Source organism: Siphateles boraxobius, unplaced genomic scaffold (assembly GCF_051911475.1).
Source record: "Siphateles boraxobius isolate OS27281-9 unplaced genomic scaffold, OSU_SipBor_1 35, whole genome shotgun sequence".
Classification (NCBI taxonomy): domain Eukaryota; kingdom Metazoa; phylum Chordata; class Actinopteri; order Cypriniformes; family Leuciscidae; genus Siphateles; species Siphateles boraxobius.
This window is the reverse complement of record NW_027508975.1, coordinates 10,372,733-10,388,118: the sequence shown is the minus strand read 5'-3', so window position 1 is coordinate 10,388,118 and position 15,386 is coordinate 10,372,733. Positions and strand designations below refer to the sequence as shown.

General features: G+C 36.1%; 1 protein-coding gene across 3 annotated transcripts in view; it reads left to right on the top strand.

Moving 5' to 3' along the window:
- tspan13b (tetraspanin 13b) overlaps window positions 1–15,386 on the top strand; it is a 26,719-nt gene extending 11,333 nt beyond the window's left edge. The window contains exons 1-6 of one of the 3 annotated variants that reach the window (XM_077196319.1): window positions 4,300–4,536; window positions 6,081–6,248; window positions 11,271–11,351; window positions 12,047–12,160; window positions 12,705–12,815; window positions 14,520–15,386. In XM_077196319.1, the coding sequence (XP_077052434.1) occupies window positions 4,474–4,536; window positions 6,081–6,248; window positions 11,271–11,351; window positions 12,047–12,160; window positions 12,705–12,815; window positions 14,520–14,594 (612 nt within the window). In that variant the 5' untranslated portion in view covers window positions 4,300–4,473 and the 3' untranslated portion in view covers window positions 14,595–15,386. Of the gene's footprint in view, window positions 1–4,299; window positions 4,537–5,372; window positions 5,511–6,080; window positions 6,249–11,270; window positions 11,352–12,046; window positions 12,161–12,704; window positions 12,816–14,519 lie in introns of those variants that run through there. The other 2 variants (XM_077196321.1, XM_077196320.1) reach the window with 2 other exon arrangements.

Below are 15,386 nucleotides of genomic sequence, written 5' to 3'. Positions count from 1 at the left end.
GCGCCACAAAAGACACATTATCAATTTCATTCCCACGATTTCATGCTTTCATTTCAGCTAAAATAAGCACTTTAGAAGCTCTTCTCATCTCATACTCTTTGACTGTGTGAGTGCCTCAGGGGCCTTTAAGATTTTAACACGGCCTGCTTCTGTTCTCTCACTGGCAGGTCAGCTTTACTCTGATCTTATTATCTCTGTGCCTCAGGAAAAGTTGTAGATCTTGACTGGAGCAGGCGTCTGCCCTCTAGTGACTGTAAAGCATGCCTTACATCGATTAAAGGGAATTTCCACCCACGTAGCTTATTTCAGATTGCATCGTTAAAGATTTAGTCCCAAAAGTTAAATTTCATTACAGTGAATTAGACTACTTCAATACAGTCACCATGAAATATATATTTTTTTAAAATATGAATATTGCAGTAGGCTATTTATTATAAATGATTTATCTGTGAACATCGTTCATTCTTTGGAGATCACAGCAACAGCAAACAACAACGATCCAGTCAATTCCTGATGGACAAAATCAAGTCCAATCCTACATTTTCTTTCGAGAAGCCGTTTAGTACAGCATTAATAGGGAAGAAAAGACTATCGCAAACTTCAGTTTCATGCCATTACTGTAAGATATCTATATGTATGTTGAATCTAAAAGTAAATCTTAATCTCAAATTAGAGTTAAATATTTAGTAAATTTATAATGCCCTGGGATTTGACTATACTTTTATATCATGCATTATTGTATTACTTTAAAGCTGCATTCCGTAACTTTTTTGAGGGTTAAAAATTGTCCAAAATATTTTTTTTAGCAACTACATAACCAGCCCCTGTTCAAATCTATCTGCTTGCCTGAGCTTGATTCAAAACGGTAAGCTTGTAATAATGTTTTTTATTCCAGTGGTACTGGTGGATTTCCGTGGGAAATTCGAGCATGTCTTTGCATCATTACGTCACATCTGTACACAGAAGGTGTCTCGGCTAGTAGGCTATATTGCGTATGAGGATGTTGGAGGTGGAGATTTATAGCCTTTTCTCACAGCACTTTATATAATTAAACTTATCAATTTGATGACGGATCCAGAAAGGTTCAAATGAGAATGTTCAGATGACATTTTACAGTGAAAATTCATATGTTGGTCATACTTCCAAAAAGTAGAATCTGTGATTCCAAATGACAGGATCCACCCCAGCGCGGTGACTGACAGCCGCACATTCTCCTCAAAACATTGGATTCATCCGCGCTGTGCTGTGCTGAGGCACAACCCACATAAGTTGATAATTCCGCAAATAACGCAATTGCAGTTTTAGAACAGAGATGGCAACAAAGAGGAAAAACTACAGACAGCAGCTTTAAGTTATCTTAGGCTTTAAAATATGTTACATCCTTAAGAGGCCCAGAGAGCTCAATGCTCTGCAATTGAAGAAAACACAAGCAAAATAGAAAGAACACCATCAAATTAAAGCAACACCAAGGAACTTTTCTCTGCGGTCGCCCTACAGGTTGGAAGCGGAATTGTCCATTACCGCTGTCGTAAATAATTTAGCCTACCGCAGCTTACTGTTGCACACGCTCGCTCGCTGTTTATCCAGCACCGGCTTTGGAAGCAACAATGGCCACAGACAAGGTAGAGTATGATGCATGATTTTATGACAGACATCACAAACGAAGAAAAACTATGCATGCCGTAAAGCAGTCGAATTTTGCAGTTCTTTTTGTGCTCCGGTTACTACCCGAAACCCCTTAGTTACATAGTGCCAGAAAAAGCGATACAGACCACGTCAGGCTATGGCAAACATGTCATTTAACCTATTGTAAGTCGATGTACCATCACACGGATCTTGGAAATATATTATTAAGGTTAAAAAACTACATAGTGTTACATTAAGAAAATATCACACGTGCTGCAAATGCTCACAATGCAACCAAATACAGAAACACACTGTAAATACATACAACACAACTAAATACAGAAACATGCGGCAAATACTCACAACGCAACCAAATACAGAAATGCACTGCAATTACTCACAACGCAATCAAATACAGAAACACGCAGCAAATTCTCACAACGCAACCAAATACAGATACGTGCTGCAAATACTCACAACGCATGCCAAATACAGAAACCAGCTGCAAATACTCACAACACAACGAAATACAGAAACACGCAGCAAATTTTCACAACGTAACCAAATACAGATACGTGCAGCAAATACTCACAACACAACCAAATACAGAAACACACTGCAAATAATCACAATGCAACCAAATACAGAAACGCTCTGCAAATACTCACAATGCAACCAAACATAGAAACGCGCTGCAAATAGTCACAACGCAACCAAACACAGAAACACGTTGCAAGTACTCACAATGCAACCAAATACAGATAAGCACTGCAAATACTCCCGATGCAACCCAATACAGATATGCACTGCAAATACTCAATGCAACCACGGGCTGCAAATACTCACAACACAACCAAATAACCAACAACATGTTATCAAACTGGTAGAGACAGACAAGAATTTTACTTTTTTTGTTTAAACTTCTTTTGTGAACAAAAGTCAGCTTGTGCTCAATTAACTGTAACTGTATTAACTGTATACTATTTTACAGTAAGTTAAAATAAGAATAGAAGACCGAAACCTAATATGCTGTTGGAATAACAGATACATAAACTGTAAAATGCACGATATGTGGGAGGCCAACCAGTTGGAGCTGAAAAGGGAAGTGACCTACTGTAAAAAAAAAAAAAAAAAGTTGATGCAAATTCCAAAAATGCTGTTTTATTGGAAGGTTCTAAAATATTTACAGTGCAGGAGAAAACAAAAAGAAATAAAAACTATACAAAAAGAAAAGGGCAACAATGTGCTAATTTTGGCTAAACCAAATGGCCCAAGTTCGCAACACTCCTCAGTTTTATATTTCTCTGAGTCCACAGCAAGCCTATCAAGCCTGAAGCCCCAGGGCATATAGCCTACCAAACACAGGTAGCCTATACAAACTAAAACATTTGTAACTCAAATTAAATAATATAAACACTCAACACAACACTTAAACCTTCCAAACAGCTAAAATAACAACCATTAACAGAGAAAGAGTTTAACAACCAATTAAATGGCAAAAACAACTGGTTCTAACCTGTTTCTAACGTATTTGGCATGTTGTCCGAGGAGAGGGCTCCAAGCTCGGTATTTGGCTCGAACCCAGAGTAGCCTCCCCGTATTCCTGGCTGTGCTAGGAACAATGGCATGATGCTAGGAACAGTGGCATGATGACTAGTTGATTGAATAGATTAGCCTATTTTAACGTTCTCCTCCTGAACTTTGTCAGCGAAACATCATTTTAAAATGATGATAAAAATTGATTTGTTCATTGCAAGCAGCTGAATTCTGTAAATTGTGCCAATAAACCTGATTTGCAATGGGGGCAGCCTATATAAAATCTAGAAAATGCTGAAAGTTGTCTGTGACGTGCAGGTTTATGGGTAGGGTTAGGGATTAGAATGTAGGCCTATACAGTTAGAAAATCGTTACGTTAAAAAATGTAAAAACATAAAACATGGAACAGCTATGACAATAATGTATGTCCAGATGTTTTCCATCTTAAACTTCTCATTGTTGTCTTGGAGAATAAATGCTTCTCATAGCAACTGTTACTAAGGGGAGGCGGGAATACGTGCAAACCACAGTCATCATTATTCAGAAAAAAAACTGACCAATCAATTTTACAGCAGACAGCCAGTTCCGCCTCCTGAAATAGTTGCCATTTCGGAGTAAAGCCCTCATTGCAATGTTTTGTAGGACTGTATAAATGTTTATTTGAGAATACAAATGCATACTACTTATTATTGTATCCGACTCATTAGTAAGATATTTTTTTTATAGCTTGGCAAAATTAATTTGTATCTGTAATTATTAGAAAGAAGCATGCCAGAGGGACCTATTTTGTGTGTGTGTGTGTGTGTGTGTGTGTGTGTGTGTGTGTGTGTGTGTGTGTGTGTGTGTGTGTGTGTGTGTGTGTGTGTGTGTGCGCAGTGGTAGTGTTAATAACATTATTATTATGATTATTATTATTATTATTATTATTATTATTAAATTTGCAGGCCAGAATCCGATAGGCTTAAAAGCAGCTCTGGGGTGCGTTTCCCAAAGCAAACTATGGTCGTAAGTTATGTCGTTACAGTGGAACTTGCGACCATAGTTGGCTAACGATGCTTTTGGGAAACGCACCCCAGTGCAGACCTCCCGCATCCTAAAAAAAAATGGATTTTATTTGGTGGGATCTGGCAACCTCTCACGCATCAGCGTTCATCACTGTGAATTGGTCTGAACCACACGCGTATTTTCTCCTTGCTCAACTACAATTTCTTCTATTAAATTGTTCGATTTGCTTGTCATGTAACTGAAATTTCCAGTGACGGAATTTTATACAGGTGAAAGCTTTTGTCCGGGGGAAAAAAAACATTCAAGATGGGTTGCGCTGGATTCACCTGCTCCAAGAATTCCCTGTGCGCGCTCAACATCCTCTATGTTGTGAGTAACCAATGCATGAAGGGAAGCAACCATATGGAACATCTTTATCGTAACATTTGCACATGTGTTTTATAAATGCTCATACAAGAGGTGTTTCTATGCGGCTGTATTACAGTTCTAGAATTCTCCGGGCTCATGTGAATTATTTAGAGAGATTCTTTGTGTGGAATGAGGCCGATGAGCGGTTCTGGTTTCACGCACAGCCTGTAGAATAGCATGCCGGTTTCCTGCTCCACATCCTGCTTTTGTTCTACTTATCCAGATATCCTGCTTCATTAGTCTCGAGCTGATATTGTGGTGCTGATTAAGTTCTTATCTTCATTAGAGTAGAATCTAAGAAAACATTATAATCAGCTGTGATCATTCACTTAGGTAATTTATCATTGTCGGTCAATGATAGCAGGACTAACCTCTAAAGAATAATTTGTGCTTTGGAGGAATTAATAGCCTTTTGTATAAACATTTTGTGTTATGATGTGACTGCTTGTGTTTTGTTCTCAAGTGACATCACAGCTGTTGGGTCTTTCTCGCCATTTGTAGGCTAGGCTACTCCCTTGAATCATCACTGACATAATTAAAAAGAAACTGAATCTTTTGGGGGGGTGGGGGGGGGGGACTTTAAGTGTGTGCAATACACAATGCAATAACTTTTGGGATTTGGAAAATTGTTTAAGAATCTGCCATTATGTAAAAAAAAACATGGTTCACGCCATGTCTTGTAAATACCGTATATTCTGACCAGATTCTGTCCTGTAAAAAAGCATTCACGTGACTAATTTTCTGGGAGCTACGACTTGCAGGCCAACCACGTGACCGCTGTACCACGCGAGTGACGCGACCACTGCAGATTTATTTTGGAGTTAATAGTGCAAGTACAAGAGAATTTAAACGTATACAAGAATAATAATAACTTATAAGTTTGAATCCGGGGATAGCTCCGAATACAGCGTCACGTGTTGTCATCTTTTAATTCGGTAATTACGACATGGCGTGAATGCAGCATGAACTCTATTTGACTCTAAAGTGGGAAAATGTTATTGAATATTGAGAATCAAAACATAATATAAATAATAATTATAATGATGATGATGATTACTCAATTATAGTTATGTTCCAAAAGTGTATTGTCTTGGCCTCATTAATGATTTCTTATATTATTTTCTTAGCTTCCTCACCAGTTATATTAGTATTGTTTTTTTATATACTATTATCGTTTTTATTAATATTTTGAATTAGCTTTTATTTTTATGTTTTCATTTTAATTTAGATTTAGTATGTTTATGTGTTTGGGACATTTGTGTTCATTTTTGTATTTTTATATTTCTTTTTAGCTTTATATTTATTTCAGTTTAAATAGCCTATTTCTAGTTACTTCCAATTAAACTTACTTATTTTAAGTAGTGGCTAAGGCAACACTTGTAATTTGCATTTAATTTTTGTAAAAGTTTTTAATCAAATATTTTATTTCAGTTAATGAAAGCATTGCAATGAAAGTTAATGTAGTTTTATTTTAAAATAACACCACTGTTCCTCCCTGACCTCAGATGGTGAGCTTGCTGATGATTGGCATCGCTGCCTGGGGGAAGTGTTTTGGGCTGGTGTCGAGCTTCCAGGTGGTGGGTGGCATCATTGGAGTGGGGGTCTTCCTCTTCTTTGTTGCCCTTGCTGGACTTATTGGTGCCATGAAGCACCACCAGGTTCTGCTGTTCTTTGTATCCTTTACTGTGATCATAAATAGCAGTGAACATAGTCCAGTTGTAGTGCAGTGTTTACACATTGGTGAGTATGTATGTCAAGTAGAATGAATAAATAAGTTTTACTGCAATAATTAGTGGCTGCAAGTTTGTGGCTGCATCTGAAATTGTGTTCTATATGGTATGAATCTGGGTGCACTACATTCACCATGTTGTCAGTATCATGCGACCTACCAGCGTCGGTTGCGTCGCTTCACTGCCATTCTCGGATCCTCTCCCGTGGCCTCATGAGATAGTAAAGTGTCCATCATATGCACACTTCAGAAAGTAGTAGGTCATCCGGGTACTTTTTGCCTACTCTTTTATGAGTATTGTGAATTCAGACATGCTTCTTTTGTCACATACTGTTTTTTGCCTACTATATAAATATAAACTTTCTTGGTGTATGTTGTAAGATCCTTCTGTAAACTGAACACCACTGGATCACCCTATGTAATCAGTCTAAAAATAATTAACTGAAACTAAAATAGCTAGTTATTTATATTAATTGCTTGAAATGCTTTTTTCTAATTGGATCAAACTGTTTATTAATGTACATATATATATTTTCAGTGGCCTCATCATGCAAACAAACTCTAATGTGTGTCAGGTCTTTGTCTTTCATTACGTGTTGTGCTTTGTGTTTTTTTTCATTGCTCCTGGGAATGAGACAGGGTTATGATCTGCTCATGTAATGCATTTCACTCTGTGTCCATAGAGTGGTGCAGTTAACATTACTATTTGTAATGTAAAAAAGTCTCTTGAACTAAATGAAATGAAGTAATCCTGAGATGAATTTGGGTCATTACTAAAAATGTTTATAGGAAGCTTGTATTACACTCTGATACTCGAGGAATAATTGCATGATTCTTCCAGTCTGTTAATGGATATGGGAAACTATTTTAGTATATTACATTTCTTTCTTACTCAATAAAACATAAAATAATATATCTGTTTTAATTTTAAGCATAGCTTACTGTGTAATATATATATATATATATATATATATAACCTTTATTTAAACAGGAAATGTCCCATTGAGACAGTCTCTTTTACATGGGAGTCCTGTATAGCACAATTTTCAACCATAAACTGAAAAACAATACATTACGTAAATTAAAATACAATACAGATTTACACAAAGTTTTAAACAGATATAAGAAGACAAAAGACCTAAAATAGCTTTATATATAAAAATGTGCCAATGTAGCAACCTGCGCACTTTTAGTGACGGCCAATTTACCATACTGTATAAGATGCAGTGATGTGTCTGATAGCCAGCATTTGTGATAAACCTAAGAGCCGCATGATAAAGAGGATCAAGCATTGACAGAGTAGATGGACATGCAAATTTATAGATGGTATCACCATAATCTATCTGAGACAGGAATAATCCTGTAACCATTTTTTTCTGTGCAGTCCTTAAAAAGCAAGATTTCAATCTAATTAAAAATGCCAGAGTGAATTTAAGTTTTGTAGCAAGAGCTTCAATATGTTTTTTAAATGTAAAACCTTTGTCCACCAGATACCCAAGTTTTTATAAGTATCAACAAATTCGATGGCTTCATCTTGCAATGTGTTATAGCAGCCAAGAGCTGGGACTTAAGTATTTAAAGGTGCAAATATCACCGCTTTTGTCTTTTTTGCATTTAAAAGTAGTTTCAGATCGAACCGGGCAGATTGTAATGAGGTAAAGTCAAACTGCAAATTTGCACATTCAGTTTCAGGTGTAAGGGCACAAGAATACATAATTGTGTAATCGGCATACAAATGATACTGTGAGTGTTTAAACTCACTGCAGACATTGTTTATATAGATGATAAAGGTGATGATAGGACCTAGAACTGATCCTTATGGGACACCCTTTTTTAGGACAACAGGGTCAGATGTTACATTTCCATGCCTTACAATTTGCATCCATTCAGAGTGATAGCTGTGAAACCATTTTACAGCTCTATGCCCAACACCAATATTCAACAGGGTTTTGATTAACATGAAGTGGTCTACTGTATCAAATGCCTTTGTAAGGTCAATGAACACAGCCATACAGAATAACTTTTTATCAATCGCCGCTTTAATATCATCAATAACTTTTAAAAAGGCAGAAACTGTACTGTGGCCAGATCTAAAACCAGATTGCATTTCATTAAGGATATTTTGTGAAACCACAATTTTTAATTGATCAGACACTAAAATCTCCAAAACCTTTGCTAAAACCAAAAGATTTGAGATAGGTCTATAATTATTTGTGTCAGATGGATCCCCAGCTTTCAGCAATGGCGTGACATAAGCCTGCTTCCACGAAATAGGCACTGTGTCTGTGTAAATGGATAGGTTAAATATGTAAGTGGCTTCACTATAATTTCTGCTGCCATTTTTAACAAAACAGGATCGAGTCCATCTGGCCCGCAGCCTTCTTGGAGTCGATGCTCTGCAAAACGTGCAAAACATCTGACTCAAGAATGGTGCAAGCTCAAAGGTCAAAGCAGAAACAGAATAAGAAACCACTTCCCTTTGTGGTGACTGGGATCTAGCTTCAGCCAGGAATAAATTATTCCAAGCTTCAATTGGGATTGCCATGGGGAATTTCACCTATTGCTACCTGGGCACGATGTTGAACAAGAGAGGTTTCACCCAGTGTATCCTCAAAGATATGTCCTGCTTTTTCAAAATGTTCATTAAAAGCATTTAGCATATCCCTGTGCTCTGTTATAACAGCATTTCCTATTTTCAACTGGTGAGGGAAGCTATTAACTTTCTTATTCTGTAGTGCTCTAATAGTTTTCCAGAATTTCGAATGGTCATGCAAACTAAATGACATTTGTGCTAAAAAAGTATTCAGCTTTAGATTTTCTAATGAAAGCTGTACACTAATTTCTAAGAGTTCTAAAAAGACGACAATCGTTAGCACTCTGTGTTTTTCTAGCTATAGACCATTGATTATTTCTGGCATGGATTAAGTCAGCTATGTCTTTAGAGAACCAAGGATTGTCTCTGTTTTTTATCCTGAACTTCCTAATAGGGGCATGTTTATTTGCAAGCTTTAAGAAGTGTTGCTGAAAAAAAGCTACAGCATCCTCAATGTAGGTATCAATTCTATTTGAAACCATTTCATTCTGGACAAATCTTGAAGGAAAGCTTGCTCCGAAAAAATGCCTGAAACTGTCTAAGAACAGTCAGACCTTCGGATTTGGGTAGTTTTGTACTCCTAAAACATGCAATAGTACAATGATCACTCATATCGTTTGGAAAAACACCAAAAGCAACATATTTATGTGCTGCATTTGTTAAAATAACATCAATGAGTGTATCTTTACCTGGCTGTAAAGGATTTATCCTGGTAGCACAATTTATAAGCTGTGTTAGATTTGAAGAATCACAAACCCGCTTTATGTTCTCAGACTTCTCGGTCATCCAATCCCAGTTCAAGTCACCTAGCAAGATCAATTCAGATGAATGAAAATTTGATAACACCTCTGACAGACTAGTGATGCTATCGTTAATGGCAGAAGGGGGCCTATAACAACCGATGACAATAAGTGGATCATTGCCTACAATGTAATATAATTTTGGATGTCATTGCCATTTATTATTGGATTCCAACCACTATGTGCCTTGATTCATATTATGTCTTGTTGAATCCTTTGTCTTTATTTAAAGTTTAAATATTTAATAGTATTTATAACACGTGTGTGTGTGTGTGTATATATATATATATATATATATATATATGTGTATATATATATATATATATATATATATATATATACAGGTGCTGGTCATAATTAGAATATCATCAAAAAGTTGATTCATTTCAGTAATTCCATTAAAAAGGTGAAATTTGGATATTATATTCATTCATTACACACAGACTGATATATTTCAAGTGTTCATTACTTTTAATTTTGACGATTATAACTGACAACTAATGAAAACCCCCAAATCAGTATCTCAGAAAATTAGAATATTGTGAAAAGGTTCAATATTGAAGACACCTGGTGCCACGCTCTAATCAGCTAATTAACTCAAAACACCTGCAAAGGCCTTTAAATGGTCTCTCAGTCTAGTTCTGTAGGCTACACAATCATGGGGAAGACTGCTGACTTGACAGCTGTCCAAAAGAAGACCATTGACATCTTGCACAAGGAGAGCAAGACACAAAAGGTCATTGCTAAAGAGGCTGGCTGTTCACAGTGCTCTGTGTCCAAGCACATTAATAGTGAGGCGAAGCGAAGGAAAAGATGTGGTAGAAAAAAGGGTACAAGCAATAGGGATAACCGCACCCTGGAGAGGATTGTGAAACAAAACCCATTCAAAAATATGGGGGAGATTCACAAAGAGTGGACTGCAGCTGGACTCAGTGCTACAAGAACCACCACGCACAGATGTATGCAAGACATGTGTTTCAGCTGTCGCATTCCTTATGTCAAGCCACTCTTGAACAAGACACAGCGTCAGAAGCATCTCGCCTGGGCTAAAGACAAAAAGGACTAGACTGCTGCTGAGTGGTCCAAAGTTATGTTCTCTGATGAAAGTAAATTTTGCATTTCCTTTGGAAATCAAGGTCCCAGAGTCTGGAGGAAGAGAGGAGAGGCACAAAATCCACGTTGCTTGAAGTCCAGTGTAAAGTTTCCACAGTCAGTGATGGCGTGGGGTGCCATGTCATCTCCTGGTGTTGGTCCACTGTGTTTTCTGAGGTCCAAGGTCATCGCAGCCGTCTACCAGTTAGTTTTAGAGCACTTCATGCTGTTGTCAGTTTTAATCATCACAATTAAATGAAATAAACATTTGAAATATATCAGTCTGTGTGTAATGAATGAATATAATATCAAAATTTCACTTTTTGAATGGAATTACTTAAATAAATCAACTTTTTGATGATATTCTAATCTAATTATATGACCAGCACCTGTATATACTGTATATATATATTCTTCAGTGATTTTACTCTGAATATTTCTGAATTGTATTCTGTGTTTTAATCCTTAATTTGTTGAATAGTACATGATTATCCTGTTCCTGGTGTTTGTAGTTCAGTTTTCAGTGTCTAGTGCATGTCTGGCTATCAATGAGGACCAGCAAGTAAGTTTGATCACTGTACTTCAATATACTGTATATACTAGCATAAATCCACTTTGGTGGTTTGTAGTCTCTGGAAATGTGCTACAAATATAAATAATTTTGAAAGAATTAAAAAATATTCTGCAAGGATGCATTAAATTGAATAAATTAAACTGAAAAAATGCTTTTATAATGTTACAAAATATATCTATTTCAAATAAATGCTGTTCTTTTGAACTTTTTATTCATCATAGAATCCTGAAATATTAACTGTTTTCAACATAGATGATAATAATAATAAATGAGCAGCAAATCAGCAAATTAGAATGATTTCCAAAAGATCATGTGCCACTGAAGACTGGAGTAAAATTCAGCTTTGCATTAGCTTGAATAAATGACATTTTCAAACATATTTGAATTGAAAACAGTTATTTTAAATGGTAATAATATTTCACAGTATTAGTGTTTTTACTGTGTTTTTGATCAAGTGAATGCAGCATTGGTGAGCATAAGAGACTTCTTTGAAAAAAAAAACATTTGGTGCTCTGAATATTGGGTCTAAAATGAACTAAAACTAAAATGACTAACATTAACCCCATCCCCAAACATTGATGCATGTAAATGGGTGTCTTTTTATTTGTTTGTTTATTATTATTGTTGTTTGTTCGATTTTGTGTTTTCTCATAAGTTGTTGTGTGTTTCATACCTGTGTGTAGAATCACCTTCTGGAGGTGGGCTGGAATAACTCTCTGACCACTCAGAGGGACGTGGAGAAGAGTCTGAACTGCTGCGGTTTCTCTCACATGGACATCAATGGAAGCTGTGCCGCAGTAATTTCCTCTGATTCACACTCTTCATTGTTGTTTTGTTGTGTTCTTGAAGCATTGCTTGTGCTGAACGATAATAAATGACACCTGTGTGAGGGAAAATGACTGTGTTAATCATTTGCATGCTTATTATGAAAGCATAAGTTAGGCAGTTACATTATTTGTTCTATTATAATAACTCTGTTTATCTTTATTTTGATGGTCCCTTTTAACACATTCTGTTGACTAGAAGTAATGTTACACCTATATGTCTACTAACTCTCATTAGAGTGTTAGCAGAGTATTAGTAGACTGGTTGGTTTAGGGTTAGAATAAGTTAACATGTACTTGCAAAGTTAGTTATAGTCAGTAGAATATCTTTTGGGGGAGCATCAAGATAAAGAGTTAGAAGATATTAAGCAGACAGTCTACTAATACTCCAATGAGAGTTTGTTGATATGTAGTTGCAAAGTTACTCATAGTCAACAGAATGTTCAAAAGGGACCATCAAAATAAAGTGTTATCAATAACTCACCGCTCTTGTCAATGTCTGATCTGCTTTGTGCAGCCCTGCTTCCATTACAGCACTTGCACCACATGTGCAGCAAAGATCCAGGAGCACGCCGGCGAGGTGCTGCGCTTCGTCGGAGGGATCGGTCTCTTCTTCAGCTTCACTGAGGTCAGCCTGCTAAACTAACTTCTGATTTGATCTCTTCTTTGAAATTCTTCACTGAATTTGACAACCAGGTGTTCTTGAGCTTTCTTTAGTGTGTAATGTTGCTGTTTAAGCATGAAAAGGGTCTGCAAAGCTACAAAGCACAAAGTCCACTCCAAAGGGAGTTATTCTTTATATCAGTAAACTGTTACTGAACTCCCTGAAACGCCACGCTTGTAGTCTTGGGGAAAAAACTCTTTTCTACAGGGAACATACACATCACAATATTCCTCATTTAAATTAATCCCACCAAAGACATACGCAAAATTAAGGGTTGAGTTGCATTGGAAGTGTATTGAAACTAGCAGTTATGGTAAGGTCCATGACATTTCCAAAACATGCTCGAAGGGGTTGACCAATCACAACACAACTGACCGATCAGAGCACTCTAACCTTTCTGAAGTAGGGGGTTCATATAGAGACAGGAACTAATCAGGGCGTTACAGACAGACTGGGAGTGGAGCTGTATTGTCAACACTTCTGTGATTTATCAATAAAATTAAAAAGTTCTAGCATATATTTCTTAGTAAACTTATAGCTTCACTATTAGTAGAGAGATTCTGCCAGGTAGAATTAATTCACACGCAATTTCTCTCTCACTTATGCATTCATGTAAATGTAATCTTTACTGTGCTACATTATCTGTATCTGATTTAGAACAAGCAGAAATCTGTGAGAAATATAATGACTCAAAGACAAAAGAGCTTAAAATAAGCTGTTATGTTGGAGCAATAGTCTTGTGGGCAGCGCTGTGTCATATGCTACAGCTGTGCACAAGGCAACCCGCGTTCAAGTCTCAGCTTAAGGTTGAGGCTTATTTGTTCATTAATGAAGTCATCAGACTTTAATCACATAAATGTTGACTTAAACAATCTGAAGACGTTCAACCCCTAATTTTTACAAAAAATACAGATTGTAAAAATTGTACAGAAAACAGGTTAATTGGTTAACTGCAAGTTAGCTCACTGTATTCTATAAAAAAAGTTTAACATTGCATCGGATTGCAATTTTAATGTAAAATACTGTAAAAAGTATGGTTTTTGAAAGTAAAAAGAATGAATTACAAAATGAAAAAAAAATTACACTTAAAATCTATATAATTTTAAAAAAGAACATGTATTTTTAAAGTAAATTATTGTTAAAATGATATATCATTGTATTATTAAGGTGGTTATCAGTACATTTTAGTTTATGAAGTAGTATTTTAACATTTTATCACTTAAAGGAATAGTTCACTTAAAAATGGAAATTCTGTCATTTACTCACCCTCAAGTTGTTTCAAACCTGCCTGAATTTCATTCTTCTGCTGAACACAATATTCTTCTGTAACCAAACATATGGAAGTCAATGGGGTACATCAACTGCTTGGTTACAGACATTCTTCAAAATATCTTATTTTGTGTTCAGTAGAAGAATGAAATTCATACAGGTTTGAAACAACTTGAGGGTGAGTAAATGATGACAGATTTTTCTTTTTTAAGTGAACTATTCCTTTAATGAAATATACTAGTAAAAAAAATACTGTTTCCAATATGCCATCACATGACACCTGAACACTGTCACTGTATTTTTTACAGAACATTTCTAGCAACCACAGCTACCAGTTTATTACTATACATTTAACAGAACATTTACAGTGTGTTTGTTTTTCCTCTCTCGATATTTCAGATTCTGGGTGTTTGGCTGACATATAGGTACAGAAACCAAAAGGACCCACGGGCGAATCCAAGCGCCTTCCTGTAGATTCGAATCGTATTATGTCCTCTGACCACTGGAATTCTCATTGGAGCTGTTAAAGAGAGTGCGTGTGTTTGCTTTTACTGAAGAGGAGACCAGCCTGTGTGTTCTTGCTGCTATATATTATTATGTGCTTGATTTTTCAAGAGTACAGAGTGAATGTACTGTACATCATGAGGCTGTACTTATAAGAATTCCTCTCTACGAAAGAACAGAACACGAAATACTAGTATGCAGTACTTGCACTAATGGGATAAACAACATAGACCATTTGACTTTATGTTAACAGTTTTATCGTATGTGGTAAAACACATTAACAGAAAAAGAGCTGCTGTGATCAAGATGTGCAGTGTGAGCATGACACTATTTGTGTTGTTTATAAATATTGACAATATCAGAATGTATCCATTTCAATTCCACATTGATTTCTGATGATAAATGCACACATTTACAATTAGCATGGATGACAGTGAAAGTTGCTCGGAAACTGTCTTTTTATTATTATTTGGAATTCATAATTAGTATGAAAAAAGTAAAGAACTCAATTAACATAAAGATTAATGGATGAATGTTTTTTTGAGCACTGTTTAATGATTTCGGATTTCATATTACATATTTATCTGCCTATTTGCATTATGTGTGTGCGTGTGTGTTAGTTTCACTGACTTGATTTCGTGTATTGTTTTTGATTCTTGCATGAATTCCTCATTGAAATGTACATCTATATCCAATGGTTCTGTGAACTGCGCTCTCAAGCATTTGAAATCAGAAAAAAAATAAAGACTCTGTGGACAATTG